The sequence below is a fragment of the Rhinichthys klamathensis genome, unplaced genomic scaffold (assembly GCF_029890125.1).
Source record: "Rhinichthys klamathensis goyatoka isolate OS25496 unplaced genomic scaffold, OSU_Roscu_1.1 h1tg000277l_1, whole genome shotgun sequence".
In the NCBI taxonomy this organism is placed as follows: Eukaryota; Metazoa; Chordata; class Actinopteri; order Cypriniformes; family Leuciscidae; genus Rhinichthys; species Rhinichthys klamathensis.
Genome location: NW_026606796.1, coordinates 137,807 through 161,608, shown reverse-complemented (window position 1 = coordinate 161,608; position 23,802 = coordinate 137,807). Strand labels below are relative to the sequence as shown.

Sequence of the window (23,802 nt, the reverse complement as noted above, 5' to 3'; positions counted from 1 at the left end):
TACAGTTTTTTTTTTTTTTTTATATACAGTTTTATAAATTAAGCACAATTATGCGCACTTCTTTTTCACAAGGGAAGTCGTACAGGTTTCAAAAGAGAGAAGTATACATAACGAGAGAAAATGATGACAACATTTTTATTTTGTGAAGTAAGCTCATTCTTAAGCTTTCATTCAGCACAAATTACAAAACCACCGGATTTCCAGCTCATATTGCCTCATACTCCAATGCAAGCCTTCCCAAGATGCATTGGGTTTCATATCATACAATCAGTGCAGCCAGTGCAGCCAATCCCTCAGATATGGACTCTTGGTCAAATGTCACCAAAAACACCCGAATCGGACGACCTTTAGGAACAGTATTCCGTTTGAGAGACCAGTTATGCTACATGTTGAGCTGAGCTCATATCTGAGACGGTTCTGCATGAAGAGTCAAACAGCCGTCATTCCTGTAATGGTGAATAGAGCCCTGGGGGGGCTTGAGCCACATGCCTGCAGCGGTGAAAAGCGTAATGATTCGCACACACAGGCTGTTAAGGGGAAGTTGGCGAGGGCAGAAAATAAATACCCAAATAAGTATTTAAATATGGTCTGCGGTCTGTATAAAACTTGCGTAGAAAATGTGTATATATGTGTGATACCTGTGTATACATGAAGTATAAAATTTACACTGTTAACTAACTAAATGTAGACATAGCAGACATGTAATAATTATTTATTTATTTGTTATTATTATTATTATATGTTTTTTTATTATTATTATTTATTTATCTTTTATTATTATTATCATTTATTTATCTTTATTGATTTATTATTATTATTATTATTATTATTTTTTTTATTTTTTTTTTATTTATTTTTTTTGTTATTGCTTTGGTAAGAGGGAAAAAAAAATGTGAAAATAAACAGTTTAAAAAAAAAGAAAAGCGTAATGATTCGCACACACAGGCTGTTAAGGGGAAGTTGGCGAGGGCAGAAAACCCTCTGCTGGTGGGTGACTGCAAACGCAAACACATTCGGGGTTCCCCCACTCTGCTGCCAGAAGCAGAATACAGTACCTGCCTTTCTGATTGGTGCAGAGAGGTTACTGAGGGTGGGAGGGGCTGTGAAGGGAGGAAAAGGATATGACATCACACTCAACAAAACACTTGAATCATTCACCTTAGCCAGCGGCCATCTAACTCAAGCACATCCATAGTCATCTACTCGCAGCCTTGCTTGCTATCCTATGCATGCGGGCAGATCCTAATTTCAGGTTTTGTGGGATATAAGGTTATTTTTGTGAAATTACCACATCTCATTTAGGATTATAACCTAACTTGCAGGAGGAGAGAGCAAGCATATTCTTATGTGTGCTGGTTCACTCTGGCTGAGGGGTGTATACACTACCAGTCAAAATTTTGGAATATGTTTTTGAAAGAAGACTCTTATACTCATCAAGGCTGCATTTATTTGATCAAAATACAGTAAAAACAGCAATATTATGAAATATTATTACAATTTAAAGAACTGTTTTCTATTTTAATGTATTTTCAAATTAAATGTATTCCTTTGATGGAAAAGCTGAATTTTCAGCAGCAATAACTTCAGTCTTCAGTGTCACAATTATTATTGGTGTTCAATTACTTTATATTTTTGTGGAAACCATGACACATTTTTAATCATTATTCTTAGATAAATAGAAAGTTTATTTAAAATAGAAATCTTTTGTAACATTGTAAATGTTAAATTCAATGCACCCTTTCTGAATAAGACTATTAATTTATCTTCTTTTAAAAAAAATCTTACTTACTTTACTTAAAGTTTAAAAACTTTTGAGTGGTAATATATCACGGTTACCACAAAAATATTAAGCAGCTCATCGGTTTTCAACATTGATAATGATAAGAAATCAGCATATTAGAATGATTTCTAAAGGATCATGTGACACTGAAGACTGGAGTAATAATGCTGAAAATTCAAGTTTTCCAACAAATGAATAAATTGCATTTGAAAATATATTAAAATAGAACATTGTTAATTTATATTCCAATGATATTTCACAATATTACCATTTTACTGTATTTTGTTGAAATAAACACAACCTTTGTGAGCATGAGAGACTTCCTTCAAAAACATATATATTTTTTAATTATTCCAAACTTTTGACTGGTAGTGTAAGTTATATGAAGCTAATAAAACACACAGCAGTTCAGTCTTGCTTCGGAGTAAAGCAGGACGGTTGGAGGGAGCTGTGTTAGCTGGAAGCATTGCAGTTTGGAGGGAGTGCAGAGCAGAAGACTGCAAACCTCGCGACTGCCCAGGGGACGCCGGCCCAGTTGAGACTGAGAGCCACCTGGGCCCCGGCTCTGAATCTGAGACTGGGGGTAAAAGATATCAAACGGACTGGGTTTTCCTTTAGGATGTTGCCAAGCTGCCTAAGGAGGAGAATTACAACAGAATGGACAAAACACTCACTGACAAACACACACATACACTCTCTTTTAGTGATTCAGACGTAACGCTTCATTAAGAGCCTTAATTTTAACCTTGGAGTCACTGGGGGAAGTTTTGAAAAGAATGTGTGCATTTCAAACTCAAGCATTTCCCAGGGGTTCGTAGACTGTTGTTTCTGGTATGTAGATGTTGTTTCTGGGAACAATATATGAGGGAGGAGCTCAGCAAAGTTTTCTCTTCCAGAGAGAGAGACAGACAGGGCTGATTAATGTACTAGCTGACAGATAGTAAGTGTTTAGAAAGATAGATACTCACTCTGTACTTCTCTTCCACTCTACTGTTGTTCTTACAGTCTGGATGCCATACTGTAGAACCTTTGGGAGATAGAAATCAAGACAAAATATGAGGGTGGGGTATATCAGAATTATATTACCACATGATTGTCCCCATATTACAAATGGAACATTCCAACACATTTTCCTAATTTGTATACACATTGTAATGTGACCTCATTCATCCAGCTCAACCAGTCAACCCTGTTACCAAAGTCATCAAAAGATCAAACAAATATTTTTCCTTAATTTATGGGGAATAATACTATTTTGTATTATGTTTTTTTTTTTGTAAAAAGATCAAAATAAACATTTAGACAGAATTATGGCAACAGGTGCAAAAAATACAAAACCCTTGAACAATGAACAGAAAATAAACATAGCTCGACTTTCAACCCTGTTACCAAAGTTACCATAAGAAAAACGATCAAATAAATATTTTTCCTTAATTTATGGGGAAAATAAATATATGAATTACTATTTTATTTTATGTAGCTAAAATAACTAAATCAGCTGTATTTAGAAATTTCCCAAAATATGGGAAGAGGTTTGCAAAAAAAAAGAAAGAAAAAGAAAAAGAAAAAAGAAAACATGAACAGTGAAAATAAAATAAAACCAACTAAGTTCGACTTTCAACCCTGTTACCAGTTAACATAAGAAAAAATTTCCTTAATACATGGGTAATTTACATATAACTACTATCTTTTATTTTATTTAGTTCCAAGAGTTTCAAGGGTAATTTTGTAGACTTTTTCATGGGAAGTTCCAGCAATGCTTCAATCCTCTACTAAATGTAGCATTAAAGTTCTGTGCTCACCCTGTAGGTACATCTCCTCTCCCTCCGTGAACATTTGATTGCACCTGCTGCATCGTGCACAGCTGGGATGGTAGTGCTTATCTCCTGCCTGTGAGGGGCAAAGGTCAACATTCAGAGGTCAACCGATTTCACGAGAAAAAGCTTCCAGTGAGACACAGCACTGGGCAAAACAGACATATTCCTTAACATCTGTGGCAAGCCAAACAGTCTGTCATTTCATTGCACTTCACTTATTTTAAAAGGCGGCGTGTGTGTGTTCTCAATGAATGAAGCTCTGTTAAGATCTACAGAGTCACTGTTTGCACAGCACACTATCCCATATTACCTTACCCTGCCACACAAAAATACCCTCCTGACCTCCGGATGCTTCCAGGTCAAGAGAACAATACCAGCATAAAGACAGTCACAAGTTCACACATACACATGCTGGCTTGACATACACATAAATGTATAAATAACGATTTTAATTGAGGGTTTTAGACAGCTGTGTAATGTTACATACAGGATATCACCCTGCTCAACATTTCAGATGCACGTAAGCACCGCAACACGGCCCGTCAGCCACAGCTATGAGCTGGAATGCTGATATTGGAGAGCTGGGCGGTTCACTAGGGAGCTGGAAGGACTGAGAAACACTGCAGTCTGTCAGTTTTTTCACTCCTGGAAGGTCATTCTCAACCACGAGCAGAAACATTGAAATCACATGGAGCCCCTCTTAGGCTAAGACTTAGGGGTTTCAGATAGTGGCTGTTAAAAATTTGGGGGTCAGTAAGATTTTTTTTTATTCAAAGAAATTTAAGGGTTAGTTCACTAAAAATGAAAATTCTGCCATTAATTACTCAGACTTTACTAAGACTTTCAGTTATCTTCAGAACACAAATGAAAATCTTTTTTTAATGAAATCAGAGAGCTTTCTGTCCCTCCATTAACCGAACTACGCAACTACTTAAAGTCCCACTCCGATCATATTTTGAGCTATTTTTAAACATTCCCAGTGGTCTTTAAATTATGATTATGCCATTTTTAGCCAAAATCACAAAACCTGTGCCGTTTCCTGGGACTTCGCTTCAGCAGAGCGGCAGTAGCTCATTAGCAATTCGCCTCTGCGTTGTGGGCGGAGCCATTGGCACGGAGACGACCCTCCCCCTGCCCGTTGCTGAGAGCTCTGTCTCTCCCGCTAGCTTACATCCCCAATACCGGTGGGGCAACAGTATTATATACACGTTAATTATTATTATCCGAAGTTAATCAAAGTTATCACCGATCACCGATCATTATTTCACTCCAAGACGTCGCGTGTGGAGACGCCCAGTGGAGTTACTACGTCACAACTCCAGTCTATTTTAGCCGGCATTTTAGCGTCTGCTACTGATTCACAGCCATTTGAATGTAGAAATACTCAGAAATACAACTTTGAGCTTATTTTTCTCAAGTTATGTCCTCTAACATCAGAAAAATGCCACAAGAACATGTTAACACCTAGAAAAACATTAGGGGTCTTTAAAAGCCCCAGAAAGGTAGTAAAGACATCATTAAAGTAATCATTGTAATTCCAGGGGTTTAACCTCAATTTTATGAAGCGACACAAGTGCTTTGTTTGCGAAAAACAAAACAAAAAAACATAATTTACCACTTTATTACCACGCATGTTGGAGGTTAATATTTTGAAAATAAAATGGTAAATTATGGGGTTTTTTTTCCTCAAACAAAGCACTCACGTCATTTCATAAAATTGAGGTTAAACCACTGGAGTCACATGGATTACTAAAATGATGTCTTTAATACCTTTCTGGGGCTTGAAAGTGGTAGTTGCGTAGACTGTCAATGGAGGGACAGATATCTCTCAGATTTCATTAAAAATATCTTCATTTGTGTTCTGAAGATGAACAAAAGTCTTACGGGTTTGGAACGACATGAGGGTGAGTAAATAATGACAGAATTTTAATTTGTGGGTGAACTAACCCTTTTTATTAAGCAAGGATGCATTAAATTGATCACAAGTGCAGTAAAGACATTTATAATATTACAAAAGATTTTTTGTAAATCAGCAGCAAATCAGCATATTAAAATGATTTCTGAAAGACCATCACAGGAATAAATAACATTTTAAAGGGATACTCCACCGTTTTTTCATATTAAACTATGTTATTCTCTTATCTAAGACGAGTTGATACATACCTCTCTCGTCTCAGTGCGTGCACTTAATCGCTCTGTCGGGCGGAGAACTTTGAGAGCAGTTAGCTTAGCCCCATTCATTGTATATGGGCCAAACAGAGATGAAGTTAGAAGCGATCAAACACATCCACGTTTTCTCTATTTAAATATAGTTACACGAGTAGTTACACGACCAAGTATGGTGACACTAAATAAAATGTGGCGCTTTTTATAAGCGGGTAAAATGGATAACTATAATATATGGCGGAATAGCACTTATTGGGAGCACTTCGACTCGGCGATGTAATATCTTCAATCGTGAAAAGTCCTCTCCCTCTCCCTCTCCCTCTCCCTCTCCCTCTCCCTGATACTTCGTCAACTCTGCACAAAAAACTACTAGGCTACTACTGCAGGCGTGCAGGTCACGTTGGTTCTATTGACGGAAATGACAGGGAGAGGGAGAGGGGGGAGAGGACTTTTCACGATTGAAGATATTACAGCGCCGAGTCGAAGTGCTCCCAATAAGTGCCATTCCGCCATACTTTATCGTTATCCATTTTACCCGCTTATAAAAAGCGCCACATTTTATTTAGTGTCACCATACTTGGTCGTGTAACTACTCGTGTAACTATATTTAAATAGAGAAAACGTGGATGTGTTTGATCGCTTCTAACTTAATCTCTGTTTGGCCCATATACAATGAATGGGGCTAAGCTAACTGCTCTCAAAGTTCTCCGCCCGACAGAGCGATTAAGTGCACGCACTGAGACGAGAGAGGTATGTATCAACTCGTCTTAGATAAGAGAATAACATAGTTTAATATGAAAAAACGGTAGAGTATCCCTTTAAAGGTGCACTGTGTAATTTTTAAGCGGCATCTAGTGGTGAGTTTGTGAATTGCAACCAACAGAAGTTATGGTGGCTGACAGGAAAAGATGTCGTAGTCTGAGACAACAGAGAGTAGCCAGTTAAGCAATGAGGTTTCTTTACAAAGATAAATGAAGAAATTAGGTTTACTTAAGTAAAAAAACGATTTGTTATTGTGAATATTATTATTACTTGTTCATCATTGTGTCAGTGTTTTATTCGCTGACTTTAGCTAGCTTCTTTGCATGAAGAATTTCTTCATGCAAAGAAGTTATCATGTTATTCAAAACCTACATAGGAACGAAACGCGCCTGTCCGTTTAGGGCTAGGTAGAAACATGTCGGGGCAAAATGGCTATTTCAACGTAAGGGGACCCGCGGTGTATGTAGATAGAAATGCCTCATTCTAAGGTAATAAATACGTAACGGTTCATTATGTAAGCTCTTTATACACCACTGAAAACATAGTTATGTATATGATATTTCATTTCTGTCAACATATCCTCCTAAATATTACACAATGCACCTTTAAATAAAATAAAATTAAACTGTAATAATATTTCAAAATATTTTTTACTGTATTTTCGATCAAATAAACGCAGCCTTAGTGAGCACAGGAGACATATTTCAAAAACATTAAATTCAATTTTACCAGCCTCGAACTTTTGAATGGTAGTGTATACAGTATACCAGTCATAGCTCAAGGTACAGTACATTCCACATTATATTCATATGATTGTGTATGTGTGTGAGATCATCACTCTAGGTCATGTAGCGCACAGCTGTAAGTCATCTGCAGTACTGTTTCATCATTCTGCTGCTTTCAGTTAGCTCAGGGAATGCTGATGAGCCCTGCAGTTCTGACATCTCTCTCTCTCTCTCTCTCTCTCTCTCCTTCAAAACCTCCTTAAAAAACACCTTTTTCCTTTTTGATTACCTTATCTGTTATTTTTTCCCTCTTTCTCAATTGTTTTCACTCCTTAAAAGCATAGTTTACGCCAAATATACGGTATGTGTATATATATATATATATATATATATATATATATATATATACTGTATATATATAATTTACTGAACCTCATGTTATTCAAAACCTTTATTTCTTCAGTGGAACACACACACACACACAAAAAAAATTGTTTTAAGAATATTCTGAACTTTCAAAGTGAATGAGCAGTGGATCTTGCAGTGACACCAAACGTCATTGATTCTGGCATTTCTCATGGCCGAATGATACTGGCCCAATATTTCATAATTCACAAATTGAATTACCATCTTTTATCACACAAAGATATTTATTGACTTCAGACAAATTGGAATATAGCGTCGGACTACTTTTATAACATTTTTATGGTGCATTTTCGAGCTTAACAAAGTGTTGCCAGACCATCACCCTCACCAAAATATCTCCCTCTGTTTCATAGGAAAAAGGCTTGGAAAGACATGGAGTGAAATTGTTAATTCCAACTCAAAGGATTTGCTCTTTTACTCTATGAAATTTATATCATACGTTCACAGGAGGTATACAGCACCAAAAAACCTAAAGCTTAGTTTATCTTGCTTCTCATACAGGCACACAATTCAATTGTTTTGTTGTTCCTCTATATCAGCTGGAGCTCTGCAGGCTGAAGAGGGAGTCGCCCATTTGGCTCCTCTGAGGGGAAACATCCCATGGTCCTCGGCTGTCCTGAACTATGAGGCAATGCAGCTATAACGCATGATTTCACACAGATGTGACCCCTCGGCTCCCGGGTCTCCTTGCCATGGCAACAAGGCCATGCAACAGTTTTCCAGTCAACAAACCAGAGTGACAACATGTTCTACTTCTCTGAGTAGCGCTCTGTCTGAGAGAGACGGCTGCCAGTCATTTCCTATTGCATCACAAGAAGCAAACACAGAAAACAGAGCATCGAACTCTGGGGCCAAGAACAGTCCACGCCTCTACTTCAGCCCAGATGGAGGGGTGTGGACAGAAGACAGAGCCAGAGAGAGGGAGGGACACAGGGATAAAGAGAAAACAGCAAGGGGAATAACGACTGGGGGACACAAAGGAGAAAGAAAAGAGAGAAAGTGCTTGGATATAGAACTATTATTTTAGATGCTGGTCCCATGCATGGGATGTTGATGTGTGACTGACATTACTAGGTTCACTGTAAAAAAATGATTGCTGTGATTATTTATCACAACTTAAAATTCAACATTAAAGTAAGAAACAATGTGTTGTTTCAACTTAAAAAAAGTATGTGTTTGTGCTTGACTTAAAATATTAAGTTTAGTTAACTTTGGTTCAGTTTAGTTATCTCAACAAATTGTTGTTATAACGAAAAAAAGTGTGTTGTTTATCCATCTTAATCAGCAAGACTTTATTAATATATACATATATAAATATATATAGGTGTAAATGTAAGATTTATGTATTTAAATTGTTAAAACTGTAATCCAAATGGATGGACATTTTATACAGTATGCAAACTAACATCACATTTGTCAGTCATACAAAAATGTATTAAGAAAGATGCCATTGATAGTACTAATAAATACACACCAGGTTTATATATTTATAATCAATAAATCCAATTGTTATGTACAGGTATCCCATACATTTTAACTAATTGAATATTCTTAAATAAATTGGTTTTCACAATTAACAGATTTATGCTGATTCTAAGCTATTTGAATAAATGCATTTTGCAATGCAATAAACTATAAACTATAAATGCTATATAAACTATAAATGCAATAAACTATGCCATGATTTTAGTGCAAGAATATTTTCTGTTTCATTTATGTATGACTGACAAATATACATCACATTAACTTTATTAGATTGTTGATGTTAAAATGGTGTAATCCAAATGGATGGAAATTTTATATGCTATTCAAATACATAAATCATAAATTTAGGCCTAAACATTTTTTCAGCGTGCATCAAAAGCACCATACTGAAAATAATGAAATAAAAATATAATAGCAGCTTAAGTGGCCTTTCACACAGAACGCGTTTTACCATTACACTGCACTACTTTTCTAGATTTTTTTCCAATGTAAACGCGCTAGATGGTCTTTAACCGTTGCGTCTTTTGCCGTGTCTCGTGCAAGACACGGCATTCTAAAAACACAGCGCTCAAGTTAAAAGTAGTTCAACTTTTGAAAAACGCATCTCTAGATCTTGCGCTTTTTCACCTACCTGCATCTCACGTTTTTAACAGCAGAAAACGCATTCTGTTTGAAGTTTCCTAAGGTTTGCAGGTTGGTTTCCAAGTCTGGCTAAAATGGTGCTCATATGGTACAACTGTCTCCGTGTCTGGTTAAGCTGGTGTTCAGTTTATTTAACTAGTCAGCCAGCTGGTCTTCTAGCATTGACATTTTTTTGCTGGTCTTTTTAGTAAGTGTGCTATCATGTATAATGTGTGTGTGTGTATAAATGCCAGTAAGAGTCATTTTCATCTGTATTCAGTAACATAGCCCAGTATTGTGTTGCCAGACTCACAGTGTATTGTTGTGTATGTTCTCCCTCAGCTGAACTAAAACACTTCACTCTACAAACCTGCCCAATGAGGAAAGAGTCAGACAAGTGAATCTGACAAGGTGCAGTTTGCTGAGATATTGGCCACTATTACAGCAAACAGAAAAACTAAACTCTCCAAAAAAAGACACCCAACAGTCACAAAGCGCAAAAAAAAGACAAAAAGAGAACATCCAAAAGAAAGAGAAAAACACAAATGAGATGTCTTTGATATAACGATTATTTTTCCTAGACAGCAACGAGATGAAATGGACACCAAATGAAGACTTTACTTGAGTTTCTCAGATAATTCCCTATACCTTTGCAATTTCACGTCTCTAAAGGTTCAGAAAAGATCATAAATTGTGCTCATTTAATACTTACGCTATACAGTATGTCTCTCAAAAGTTTGGGATCAAGTACGATTTTTTAATGTTTTTTAAAGAAGTGTCTTATGCTCACCAAGAATGCATTTGTATGATCAAAAATACAGGAAGAACAGTACTATTATAACATATTATTACAATTTAAAATAACTACTTTCTATTCATATATATTGTAAAATGTAATTTAGTCCTGTGATGTCAAAGCTGAATTTTCAGAATTATTATGCCAGTCTTCAGTGTCACATGATCCTTCAGAAATCATTCTAATATGCTGATTTGGCGCTCAAAAACATTTATTATTATTATCATCAATGTTGAAATCAGTAGTGCTGCTTAGTATTTTTCTGAAAAACATGATACATTTATTTCAGGATACTGTGTAGCATAGGAAGTTCAAAAGAAGAGCGTTTATTTAAAACAGAAATGTCTTCACTGTCACTTTTGATGAATTGAATGCATCCTTGCAGTATAAAAGTGTAAATTACCATCTAAAAGAAATGACCGAAACTTTTGAACAGTAACACAAGTCTGCACTCAAAAGTCAGTCAGAACTCTTCACATAAAATGCTTCTGTAAAAAATGATGAGAGCTATGCCATCCATATTCATTTTATAGCTATGTAGTCCTACTCTGTCATCTATTTTTATTTCTCATTTAGAAAAAAATCTCTGAGAAAAAGTCACCTAAATTAAGCACAACTGAGAACTCCAACCTCTGAGCAATTTCCCTCAGGGCGTCTGGTACACTTTGGATATGTGTGTGTGTGTGTGTGTGGTGAGATAATGCAGGGCCAGCTGGTGCGGCAGACTTGTCATTTTTGGATAGTCTCATTAGACACTTATTGGTGAGGTTTAATGAGAGTGAAACTTCACTGCAGTTAAATAACTTATCCACGGTTGACATATAGAAGCTGACAGCCCAGTGTAATCTAATAGCATGTGTGAGTGTCTGTTCCCAACACAAATTTTTAATAGTACAGAAAACAAACTGCTGACTGCAAAGTCTCCATTCTAGTCATAACCGAAGCTAAAATAACAGCGTTCCACAGCAATGTTTATAAGCGCTATTCGTCCCTCATTAAATCTGAATGGCCTCCTTGGCACAAACGCGATGCCATCTGCAGACCAGCGGCATCTGTTGCTTTCAACATTACACTGAGATTCTACACATATCTGCCTGGATTTTTATAGATGGTGAGCTGGTTTTGATCTCCTATGGTCACACATGCATAAGATTCCAGTGCACTTCCTTTCCACCATCTGTGGCTGCACAGATCCCCATAAATACAACCAGTCTACTTAAGTGTGTAAGTGCAAACAGATAGAGCACAGATGAGAACCAGTAACTAATAGACTGCTGACAGGTCAGTATAATCAGGATGACAAAGCTTGACCGTGATCACCTAAACAGCAAAGAAAAAGGCTCTGAAGTATATATACACTCTGTTGATAAACACCATTAACACGCTTATATTACACGTAGCTCCTAAAACTGAGCAGAACACACATCATGACATGACTGCAAACACGTTTGTCAAGTGCTTTAAAAAATGAGAAAATATCTAACCGTCTCTACTGAAAGAGTTTAGGAAGTTTACCTCTGGCAGGCTGCTCGTGTGGCACCCCAGCCCTGCGACCTTGCAGTTAAAAGCACTTTTGTCACTTACAAAAGTATTCCTATATTCCCCTTCAGTTCCTTACGTTTCCCCTTTGACTTTTCTTGAGAATTTTCCTAAATTCCCCCCCAGCCCACCCCTCTCTATCTCACTCCAATCCCACCCTATCAGAGGGGCCCGGCCTCAAAGGGGCCGTCCCGTGCACAATAGCTGGGCGGGGTCTTGGAATCCACCCAACAGCGCTGCTTTGCTCTATTCCCCGTGGGTTTGTGTCAGTTCTAAAATGTTTGATGAATAGCGCAATGATGTAAGTTCAGCTGTGTTCATGATTGTTGAGATGAGAGTGTATGGTGGGTCATGGGTCAGAGTCAGACTAACGACTCCACTCTTAGGGGATCCAGATGTTTAGCGGGAACGGATGTGTAAGATTCTGAAACACTGACATGACTATAAAACACTGAACAGAAAAAAAAATAAATAATATCCACAAGAGAACAAGAAAAATCACAATAGTGATCTCATTATTATCTCAAATGTTTCTTTTACACAGCAATATGATTAAATTGAGAGCGAATTGAGTCTTCTGCTCTTCTGATTTTTCTCCTGGCTGAGTAAAAAAATTGCACGTCTTCTCTAGATTTTCCGGAAAAAAATTTATGGTTTCAAACTGTACTTAGATTACCCAAGATACCAAAGTCTGCAAACAAGAGTTCAATTTGACCTCAAAAGTTTCTTATCAAATTATTCCGAAGCCAAATTATCTGATCTAAACTATTCACATTCATTTTATAGTTCTATACTCTAACAAGCATTACTAAGCACAACTGTTTTGAACATTGATGATAATAAATGAGCACCAAATCAGCATTATAATATTTTCTGAAGGATCATGTGACACTGAAGACTGAAGTAATGATGCTGAAATGTCATCTTTCCATCGAAGGAATACATTTAATTTTAAAATATATTCAAATAGACAACAGTTATTTTAAATTGTGAAAATATTTCACAATATTACTGTTTTTACTGTATTTTTGATCAAATAAATGCAGCTCTGGTGAGCATGAGAGAGAGAAAAAATGTAACGGTAGTGTATTTCTCCTGAGGAATTGAATGAGAAGCATCTATGATTTAATATTTAAATCATAAATGAGATCTACTTTAAGTCTCCAGAGCAATGAAAGAACTACATCTAATGAAAATGTTCTACTGGCTTTAAACAGTCAACAAATCGTTCAAAAATATATAGGTAATTTTTTTTTGCTAATATACAAAAATATATAATTCTTTCATAACTTAAAAATGATATTTTTAATCAATACTTGGTACCAAGTAGTCTAAATAGATTTATAATCAAAATTTCTATTGCTTTATACACAGTACATTATTATCAAATTGGACATTTATAATGCCTTATAATTTATAATTCTCAGTCAATAGACGCATACTCGAAACTCACCTCCAAAACTTTCCCTGTGATAAACTGATGACAGGCCTCACACTGCACGCCAAAATGGATCTGGTAGTCTTTCTCGCAGTACGGAGAACCATCCCTTAAAAGAGAGGGTAGGGCAGGAAGAGAGAGAAGAGAGATTTATGCTTTTACTGTATTCTATTTCACCTCAATGCAACCAGGATAAAAATTGAATGCTATTAGAAAAGAGGACAGATCAGAGAGGGGGAATTATAGAGGCACGAGATGGCGAAAGATAAAAAATAATGAAGGCATAGCTCACTTGCTGATGTACTCCCCGCTCAGCACTTTCCCACAGGCCTTGCACTTGAAGCAGCCGAGGTGCCACTGTCTGTCCAAGGCCAGAAGAGCCTGGCCATTCTTTATATCCCTGCCACATCCTGCACAGTCTGTAAGAGAACACACACAGATCCAGCTGATCACACACACACACGTTCTGAAGAGCAGCCTGGAAATGACACTTATAGACCCCATGGCATCTTGATGAGAAAGAGGACAAGACATATTAAAGAGCTTAATTTTTAAAACAGTCAAACGGATTTACTGTAGTTTATCAGTCATTAACTCACAATTGGTAGTCACAAGCAGCATTAGATATGTGATGTACTGCTTTACATAGTGTTCTTATAGTATAATTTATATAGTACTAAAATTCGACATGAAAAAAATGCCGTAATAATATTTTCTTTCCTATTGTGATGTACTATATATGAGTAAAATAGCTTGTCAAAGTAAAAATGTAGGATGGGACTTTATTATTATTATTATGGGACTTTTATTTTGTCCATCGAGAATTGATTGGATCGTTGGATCATTGCGGTTTGCCATTGTCATGTTATCAGAGAAGAAAAGAGTAATTTTAATAAAATAATGATGTGCAAGGCTAAATCATTTAAAATAAATACTGCAACATTCTATTAAAATAAAAATAAGAATGCTCAATTTTGATTCCATGGTGACTTTAAAGTATTTATTATTATTTTGAATTAGCTTTTATTTGACATTTTTCAGTTTTCAGTTTACTTCATTTTACTTCAGTTTACATTTTAGTCATTTATTATTTGTATTTGTAATTTTTATTAGTTTTTAACTTTTTAAATAATTCTATTTACAGATTTTTTTTAATTAAATTGAATTGAATAATCCTCATGTAAAAATTATAAGGATTATTTAATTAAAATATGTAAGGATTGTTCAATTCAATTTGATATAATTTTACTATTAACTGATATGCGTAAATCTTGAAAAAAGGCTTACGTTTTTTTTTGGAGTGCAGCTTTCATTTATTTTTTATTTCATTTTACAACTTTTATCACTTCAACAACTTACACTCACTGTATTTATTACAGTTACTTGCCAATGTAACATTTCTAATTTTCATTACGTTTTTTTAAGTTTAAGTTTTTCATCTAATATTTATATTTTATTTCAGCATAAATGAAATTATCAACATCGATTTTTATAGTTTTAATTAATGATAACAACGATACACAGTAGAGAAGCAGGCATATTTAAATGCAAATGCAATGCATATATTTTTAAATACTTTTTGGGGCCCACAAAACAATTCTCTCCACTAGATGTCAGTGTTAACCAAACAACTCTCCCTTAGTTTGAGGCCTGTTGATTTACAACCTCCAGCACTGACTATTCAGGCTTTTAGAAGTGATTTCAAGCAAAGAATATCCATAAAATGCATGCCGTGACCAATAGTAAATCATCATTATATTGCATGGCTCAAAGAATAAGATACGACAAGGACATTTCCATCCTCTTTCCACATGTGAGGGAATTTAGTTAATACATGCGTAACGTGTGTAAAAGGTTGACGGATAAAAATAGCTCAGGGTTGTCATCTTCTATTTATGTTCCTTGGCTGAAATCCCAAAAGGTTTTTTTAAAAAGCAGGGCCGGATGTGGAGGGGTGGGAGACGCTGACTCCCAGACGCTGCTGATGTTGCTCCAGGCACAATGGCAACCATTGACAGTGAGGAGAGTATATAATGCACTGCATCTAGTGCTCTAATGCATCATTTAAGCCTTCTCAACCTCCACTTGCACTGTGTGTGCTACAGACCCGCAGAGAGAGTGTGTGTGCAAGAATATGTGTGAAGAGAAAGAGAAGGGAAAGTTTCAAAGAGACCTGTGTTCAAGCCACCTGTCATGAGGTTTATCAGACTCTCAGTGCAGGCTTTAAGAAGTGTCATGTGGTAAAAGCTTTGAGGGGTTTGACAAAGCAGCACTACTATTGCTCGAACAAACAGTGCCTTCCAAAAAACAAAACACTTATCCTGGCTAAAGACTTTCATCAGCCTTAAATCATTTCCTGGGGCTCGTGAATGACAAATAATCAGCCGAGCATGACACAAAGAGATATTCAGCAGTGTTCCTATGTGTGTGTACAGATGCTTGTACATACAGGGGTGGAAGAGAAAGATAACTGAGAAAGAGTGAAAGAAAGACAGAAAGAGGAAGTGCATTGACATGGGAAGATCATGAACATGTGAATAAAACAAATAAAATGCATGATTATGACAACTATTATCTGATTAATATCTTAAAACACCAAATTTATGCATCATGCATGCTTACTGTTATGATGCAGCAGACACCAGGGGATCCATACGCAGTATTTATTAGAAGAAGTCAAACAGGCAGGGATCAAATAACAGCAAACAGGGCAATGGAGACAAGGCAGAGACAAACCAAATACGGGCAGAGGGTCGAGGCAGGCAGCGAGAATCAGAGTCCAGTGAAACAGTCCAGGGTCAGGGCAGGCAGAAAAGGGTCAGCAACGATAAACAATCCACAGGTCAAAATACAGGAAGCAAACACAGGAGGATAACGCTCAGAATTGCAACTAACAGTAAAACAAGACTTCGCAATAAGTGAATGTGAAAACCAGGTATTTATGGTGTGAACTAAACAAGATGATGAGAAACAGGTGAATGAGATGAGTGCTGATGAGTCCGGGCAGTGAGTCATGGGAAATGTAGTTTGTGAGTGAAACATGATTGTCTGGTGTGGAGTGCCCTCTGGTGTCTCTCAAGGGCACTCCAGCTGGTGACCGTTACATAGCCCCCCCCCCCCCAAAGAGCGGCTTCCAGACGCTCAAAAAACTGTCCAGGTGGGAGGTGGAGCGGAGGCGGATCTGGGGGCGGGATGGAGGGCCAGGTCCGTGGAGCAGAAGAGGAACTGGAGACCAGGGTGGAGCAGGCTGTGCAGGCGACCAGGGCAGATCAGGCAGTGCAGGCGACCAGGGCGGATCCGGCAGTGCAGGCGATCCTTCAGGCGGCCAGGGAGGAGACGACAGTCCAACTGGCGGCCACGGCGGAAGAAACCCTTCGGGCGGCCACGGCGGAGAAGACCTCTCGGGCGGCCACGGCGGAGAAGACCTCTCGGGCGGCCACGGCGGTGAAGACCTCTCGGGCGGCCACGGCGGTGAAGACCTCTCGGGCGGCCACGGCGGTGAAGACCTCTCAGGCGGCCACGGCGGAGGCTCAGGAACCAACACCGGCATAGGAAAAGCCACCGGCCCAGGAACAGCCATCGGCTCAGGAACAGCCACTGGATCCGGCTCAGGAACAGACACTGGATCCGGCTCAGGAACTGGAACAGACACAGGCTCGGCGGCCATCTTGTCCGGAGACACAGGCTCGTTGACGGCCATCTTGTCCGGAGACACAGGCTCGGTGACGGCCATCTTGTCCGGAGACACAGGCTCGGTGACGGCCATCCTGTCAGGAAACTCTGGAATGGACGGGACCAGCATCTTTTGAAACTCTGGGCTGGACAGAACCAGCGGCGAAGAGGGCCTTGAGCTGGGCAGGACCAGCGGCGAGGAGGACTGAGCGCTGGGCAGGACCAGTGGTGAAGAGGGCCTTGAGCTGGGCAGGACCAGCGGTGAAGAGGGCCTTGGCTCTGGTTCTGCGGGTATAACGCTCACAGACTCCTGCTTGGCGGGCATAACGCTCTCAGACTCAGGCACGGCTGGACTGGTGTGAGGTGCAGGCTCTGGAACGGCAGACATGACTTGAACAGTCTCTGGATCGGCAGGCGTGACGAGAACAGTCTCTGGATCGGCAGACGTGACGTGAAGCGTCTCTGGCTCGGCAGAAGTGACGTGAAGCGTCTCTGGCTCGGCAGGTGTCTCTGGCTCGGCAAAAGTGACGTGAAGCGTCTCTGGATCGGCAGAAGCGACGTGAAGCTCAGTCTCTGGATCGGCAGAAGCGACGTGAAGCTCAGTCTCTGGATCGGCAGAAGCGACGTGAAGCTCAGTCTCTGGATCGGCAGAAGCGACGTGAAGCTCAGTCTCTGGATCGGCAGAAGCGACGTGAAGCTCAGTCTCTGGATCGGCAGAAGCGACGTGAAGCTCAGTCTCTGGATCGGCAGAAGCGACGTGAAGCTCAGTCTCTGGATCGGCAGAAGCGACGTGAAGCTCAGTCTCTGGATCGGCAGAAGCGACGTGAAGCTCAGTCTCTGGATCGGCAGAAGCGACGTGAAGCTCAGTCTCTGGATCGGCAGAAGCGACGTGAACAGCAGCCTCTTGCTCGGCAGGCGTGACGTGAACAGCGGCCTCTTGCTCGGCAGGCGTGACGTGAACAGCGGCCTCTTGCTCGGCGGTCTATGGCTGGACGGTCTCTGGCTGGACGGTCTCTGGCTGGACGGTCTCTGGCTGGACGGTCTCTGGCTGGACGGTCTCTGGCTGGACGGTCTCTGGCTGGACGGTCTCTGGCTGGACGGTCTCTGGCTGGACGGTCTCTGGCTGGACGGTCTCTGGCTGGACGGTCTCTGGCTGGACGGTCTCTCGCTGGACGGTCTCTCGCTGGGCAGGTACTGTGGGGTTGTAGGGCTCCTTGTCCGCTAGACCCACAGTAAAGGTTGAACCGCACAGTAACAGGGCCAAATCAATATAAAATTCTAAAGTCCATTGAGGATTGTGCAGTGGCATGGCTGACCCGAGTGGCTCAGATAGTCCCCCTCTAAAGAAAATCATGAGGCACAACGAATCCATTGGAGTTACGTTTGAAAGTTCAATAAAGTCTCTCACGTAATCCTCAATGGGCCGGTCTCCCTGACGGAGGCGCATAATTTGTGCTACTGGATTCATTTTTGATGCTGCTGGATCTGAAGTGGCGAAGTCTTCTGTTATGATGCAGCAGACACCAGGGGATCCATACGCAGTATTTATTAGAAGAAGTCAAACAGGCAGGGATCAAATAACAGCAAACAGGGCAATGGAGACAAGGCAGAGACAAACCAAATACGGGCAGAGGGTCGAGGCAGGCAGCGAGAATCAGAGTCCAGTGAAACAGTCCAGGGTCAGGGCAGGCAGAAAAGGGTCAGCAACGATAAACAATCCACAGGTCAAAATACAGGAAGCAAACACAGGAGGATAACGCTCAGAATTGCAACTAACAGTAAAACAAGACTTCGCAATAAGTGAATGTGAAAACCAGGTATTTATGGTGTGAACTAAACAAGATGATGAGAAACAGGTGAATGAGATGAGTGCTGATGAGTCCGGGCAGTGAGTCATGGGAAATGTAGTTTGTGAGTGAAACATGATTGTCTGGTGTGGAGTGCCCTCTGGTGTCTCTCAAGGGCACTCCAGCTGGTGACCGTTACACTTACAGTTGTTCAAAAACACTAATAATTTAACATCAAATCTCAAAATGAAAATTCGTTTTTCACACTGTACATTGTTGTGGTGTCTTAACTTGTAGTTTGTAAAACAATACATTTGACTTTTTAGTGTTTTGCCTTTAATTTATTTAGACAAAGTACTATATCATTTTTAATATAAACTGTTTTTGGTTATCTGCTATTTCAATATTGTTGCAACCATATATTTTAATATATGTTCGGTAAGAGTTTTTAATGTTTTTGCAAGTCTCTTATGCTTACCAAGGCTGCATTTATTTGATCAAAAATACAATAATATCAGCAATATTGTAAAATATTACAACAAATAAGAATAACTAAAATAACTGTAATTTTCTGAAAATATTCCCATGATATCTAAGCTGAATTTTCAGCAGCCATTACTCCAGTCTTTAGTGTCACATGATCCAGATTTTTCTAATATTCTGATTTACATTTTTTATTATTATCAGTGTTGAAAACAGTTGTGCTGCTTAATATTTTTGTGGATACATTTTTTCCCCTTTTCCCTTCTTTGATGAATAGAAAGTTTAAAACATAAAGATTGACATAAAGCTTAAAACATGTCTTTATTTAGTGCCACTGAATTTGTCCTTGAATAGAAGTATTACATCTCAAACTTTTGAAAGGCACCCTGCCCCCTTTTGCCCACCGAAGCAAAAAAGTCTACAAAATGTTTTCTCAATCAACCCAATCCCATGATGCAATGCTTACAATTACATCAATTCGCTCCTCTGCAACACAGCAACTATTCATCGCTAAATTGCTTCTGTAATTGTCCATCACCTGATGTTGTTACATAACAATGATTCCCTGCATTATGACAATTTGATTCTAATGACTAGAGCCATTTACTATAATAAGGAAACCCCGAGCCTCAGGAAATCGGCACATTCTGTCAAATCTGTCAGTATCCATCAGTCTAGAATGTGTCAGGAAGCGGAAGGTCAGAGAATGCAAGTGAGAGAGAATGGGTCAACCAGCAGGCACAGCAGCGCTCTGAGCTTTTTCATTGGCTCTGAGCCTCCCTCATTCTCTGTGCTTGTCTGCTTGACTCCGGGGGCCCCGGAGCTTAAATTACACCAAGAGGACCCCTAATCTACCGGAAGAGGATGAAGAACTTCCTCTAAGTGAGATAAAAGAGTGAGAGAAATCAAAGAGGGAAACATATATAAGGAGATCAGCTTTTCCCTGGTTGACAGCACAGGAATCGGTCACCTGTCAACTCAAGTAACCCTAGACGAGTCTGAAAATATGCAGGGAATCTTATTGAAACACTATTTCAGAATAAATATTTGCCTGTGTAAAAGCCATCATAGTGCTAGGGTGCTGTGGATGGTTGCCAGGGCATTCCTATGTGGTTGATAATGTAGAGCACATATATTTGTGGTGGCTGTTGGGGTGTTGCGATGTGCTCAATGTGTTCTTTCTTCCTGTTTATATTTTCACAGAATGGAGCTAAGATCTTATGGATTAATGAATGATACAGCTCTCTCGGAATACTGACATTTATGACATCCGATACAAACATTACAATGCCCCAGATAACTTTCGTTAACTACAATAAGTAAACCCACTTTACTAGCTAATTACTCTTCGAAAGCGATGCCATAGAAATATACAAAGCTACTGCAAAAAGAGACGCATAAGGTAAATAGAACATCCAATCAACAACCGATGGATTGAACTAAGACCCCGGCCCGACATTTCTTTTTTTTCTTTGTAATAGTCCATTTCACAATACGAAAGAAAAAGACTGCCACTAGGTCTGTTACTTTGAGAACTTTGACTTTAGTTTTTCCAAAATGCTTCACAGCATGGTTCGTGGTTTTCTAAACAGTGGATTTAGATGCCGAAAAAACCAAGGCATTTAGCTTCTGGTGGGATGGAGAGACAGTGAGCTTCCAGCTAGCAATGACCTTGAATCCTGAGGGGTATAAGACCTGTCAACACATGCATACACTACACAATCTAACACATCTATAAAAGGGGGATGATTGTGGCAAGCTGAAATCGGAGTAGGACACTAAAACATAACCATTAAGCACAAACACACGTGTGTGTGAGAGCAAACTCACTGCTAGATGTGCTGATGTCTTTGGGAGTTGGGGACACTGGCTGGACGCAATGCTGGCAGAGACAGTCTTTTCCATTAAACGTGACTCGATCACCAGCGGGAAACGGACGTCTGTCAACAGAAGACAGATGAGAAGACGACATTTAGGCATACACACTACCATTCATTGATTTAAAAAAAAAAGAAAGAAATTAATTGTATTCAGCAAGGATTCCAAGGAATCATTCAATTGATCAAAAGTAACAGCAAATTATGGAAGCTTGTTTCCACCACAGAATAAAACATTTTAAAAGATAATTGCGACTTTTTATCTCCCAATTGCGAGTTTACTTCTCGCAATTCTGACTTTATTTCACAGAATTGCGAGATATAAAGTCAGAATTGCGTGATATAAAGTCCCAATTGTGTGTTATAAAGTCAGAATTGTGAGATATAAAGTCCAATTCTGAGGAAAAAAGTCAGTCTTTTCTACTAGAATTGGACATCCGTACCAATTGTATGATTGGTAAAGTCATTACATCTTTTAACATAGGGCCTGAAATGGGCCTGCTTTCATGTAACTCTTACTTGCAAACAGTGCAAACAAAACATGTGGGGTGGTAGGTCTTCCCGAGAGCAGTGACCACCTCTCCTTCAACAAAGTCTCCACAGCCATTACAGCGAGTGCCATGAAGCCTCTGGTAGTCCAGTGTGCATAGATACTCCCCGTTCTTCATGAAGAAACCACCTTGAGCCAGGTCACAACCGCACACTGAATGTAAATACAAAAACAGAGAAATCAGAAATTAGAATATATCGTTTAAAGGGTCATCAACACATTTTTTGAGATGTTAACAGATGTACAGGTCATCAATGAATGAAACAATAGCACTCATTATGATTATTATTATGGGAAAAGTGGTTATTTTTCAGAGTTATTTCATTCTTCCGGACGCTTTAAAAAGCAAAAAGCGTGTTCGCCCAGACCGAACGGTGCATGGCATAAAAATATCGCCAGAGCGATTAGAAACTAGACGGCACTGTTTGCTTTCGAATTGCTCTCGAGGTACTTCACCGTGGTACTCATGTTACGTCATACACCAACTGGTCTGAGATTGGCTGCGTCCAAAATCACATACTTTATTGAGTCTTTTTCAAATATGAAGTGTGAACGACCAGGATAAAACAGGGGGGGTTTCATGACACTTGAGTCTACAGTGAAATCTAAAACACTGTTGAAACAGACATTCAAAATAAATGACACTTAGTTTGGCTCTCCTTGAGTGTTGAAACACAACCCAGTAGTTGTGTTACACTAGTGCATCTCTTTTGCACAGAGATTTACACATCTTGGCTGCCAGCAAACACAAGGTCAGGGGGCTTATGCTTATCTTGGCCAGTGTGTCTTAGGGCAAAGGCGTATAAAAAGAGAGTTTGGTTCGCTGAAGATTTCCTGAGCTTTCAAGATGATTTCAAGACTCTGGCACAAGTTCAGACACTTTATATAGGTCTGCATGAATAGGTGTGTTAGGTCTGTGTCCTCTTGGCAAGCGTCACACATGCCAGATCTGTCTGAAAGCTCCTTGGCAGGCGGGACTGATATTTAACAGCTTGTTTAGCGTCACACGATACCACCTTCTCAACAAGCCCCCTTTTCTCTCACTTCCTCTGTCCTTTCTCTCTCTATCTGTTTTTCTCTGTCTATCCTCCAACATTCCGACCTGTAAAACTATAAGGGCCGCAAATTTTCCCTATTTTATGCAGTGTACATTTGGAAATTATGGTCAAAAAGAGAAGAAACATCATATGATGCAGACCACATTCACACACCACTGCTTAATGTGTTTGGCACAAGTGTGCTAAAATATTCACAAAGTACCCCTTGATATTATTGAATAATTTAACACCACATTCGCCTGTTCACAGTTCTCTGATGTCAGTTAATGATCACATGACTTGCAGGAAAAAAAAACTTAATTTAAAATAATTTAACATTTTTTCATTATTTTAATTGATATTTTTATGATTTAATTAAATATTATCTTTTCATTAAAGCGCATGTGAGCAACCTTCTGAATCATTATACCTCCCAGTTTCATGAAATTTATGAATGCGTGACCTTTAGAACTAGAAATATCATCTGCAGGAATAAAAACAACAACAATTGAACACATTATAGTACATATGTATATATCTCTAGACAAATACAGCACGACTGATAACATAGCTCAGTAGATTCATTACCGTCTTTGCCAAATGAATAAACTGACTTAAAATTGTCATTTTGTTTAAACATTTTTTTTTTTTTTTTTTTTTTTTTACATTTTCAGCACAAATCTAAAATGTTATTTGTACTCCCATCTCCACATTTGATATATAACATATCTTTTGCTTCATTGAATCTGTCTTCTGGTTTGGAAAGATTAGGTCCATTCAGACAGACAAATGGGACAAACAGGTGGCTGTGGCGACAGTAGTGATTAGCAGTAGAGAGAGA

At 39.0% G+C, this 23,802-nt stretch overlaps 1 protein-coding gene across 45 annotated transcripts in view; it reads right to left on the bottom strand.

Annotated features, from left to right (window-relative positions):
• The window catches only part of ablim1b (actin binding LIM protein 1b), a 90,474-nt gene that overhangs the window by 13,870 nt on the left and 52,802 nt on the right, over positions 1 to 23,802 (bottom strand). For 32 of the 45 annotated variants that reach the window (XM_056268902.1, XM_056268914.1, XM_056268904.1 and 29 more), the window contains exons 3-10: positions 21,894 to 22,077; positions 21,328 to 21,437; positions 13,848 to 13,974; positions 13,571 to 13,664; positions 3,583 to 3,670; positions 2,749 to 2,807; positions 2,286 to 2,414; positions 1,056 to 1,100 (exon numbers count right to left, since the gene is read on the bottom strand). In XM_056268902.1, coding sequence (XP_056124877.1) covers positions 1,056 to 1,100; positions 2,286 to 2,414; positions 2,749 to 2,807; positions 3,583 to 3,670; positions 13,571 to 13,664; positions 13,848 to 13,974; positions 21,328 to 21,437; positions 21,894 to 22,077 — 836 coding nt within the window. Of the gene's footprint in view, positions 1 to 1,055; positions 1,101 to 2,285; positions 2,415 to 2,748; positions 2,808 to 3,582; positions 3,671 to 12,093; positions 12,223 to 13,570; positions 13,665 to 13,847; positions 13,975 to 21,327; positions 21,438 to 21,893; positions 22,078 to 23,802 lie in introns of those variants that run through there. The other 13 variants (XM_056268907.1, XM_056268912.1, XM_056268915.1 and 10 more) reach the window with 3 other exon arrangements.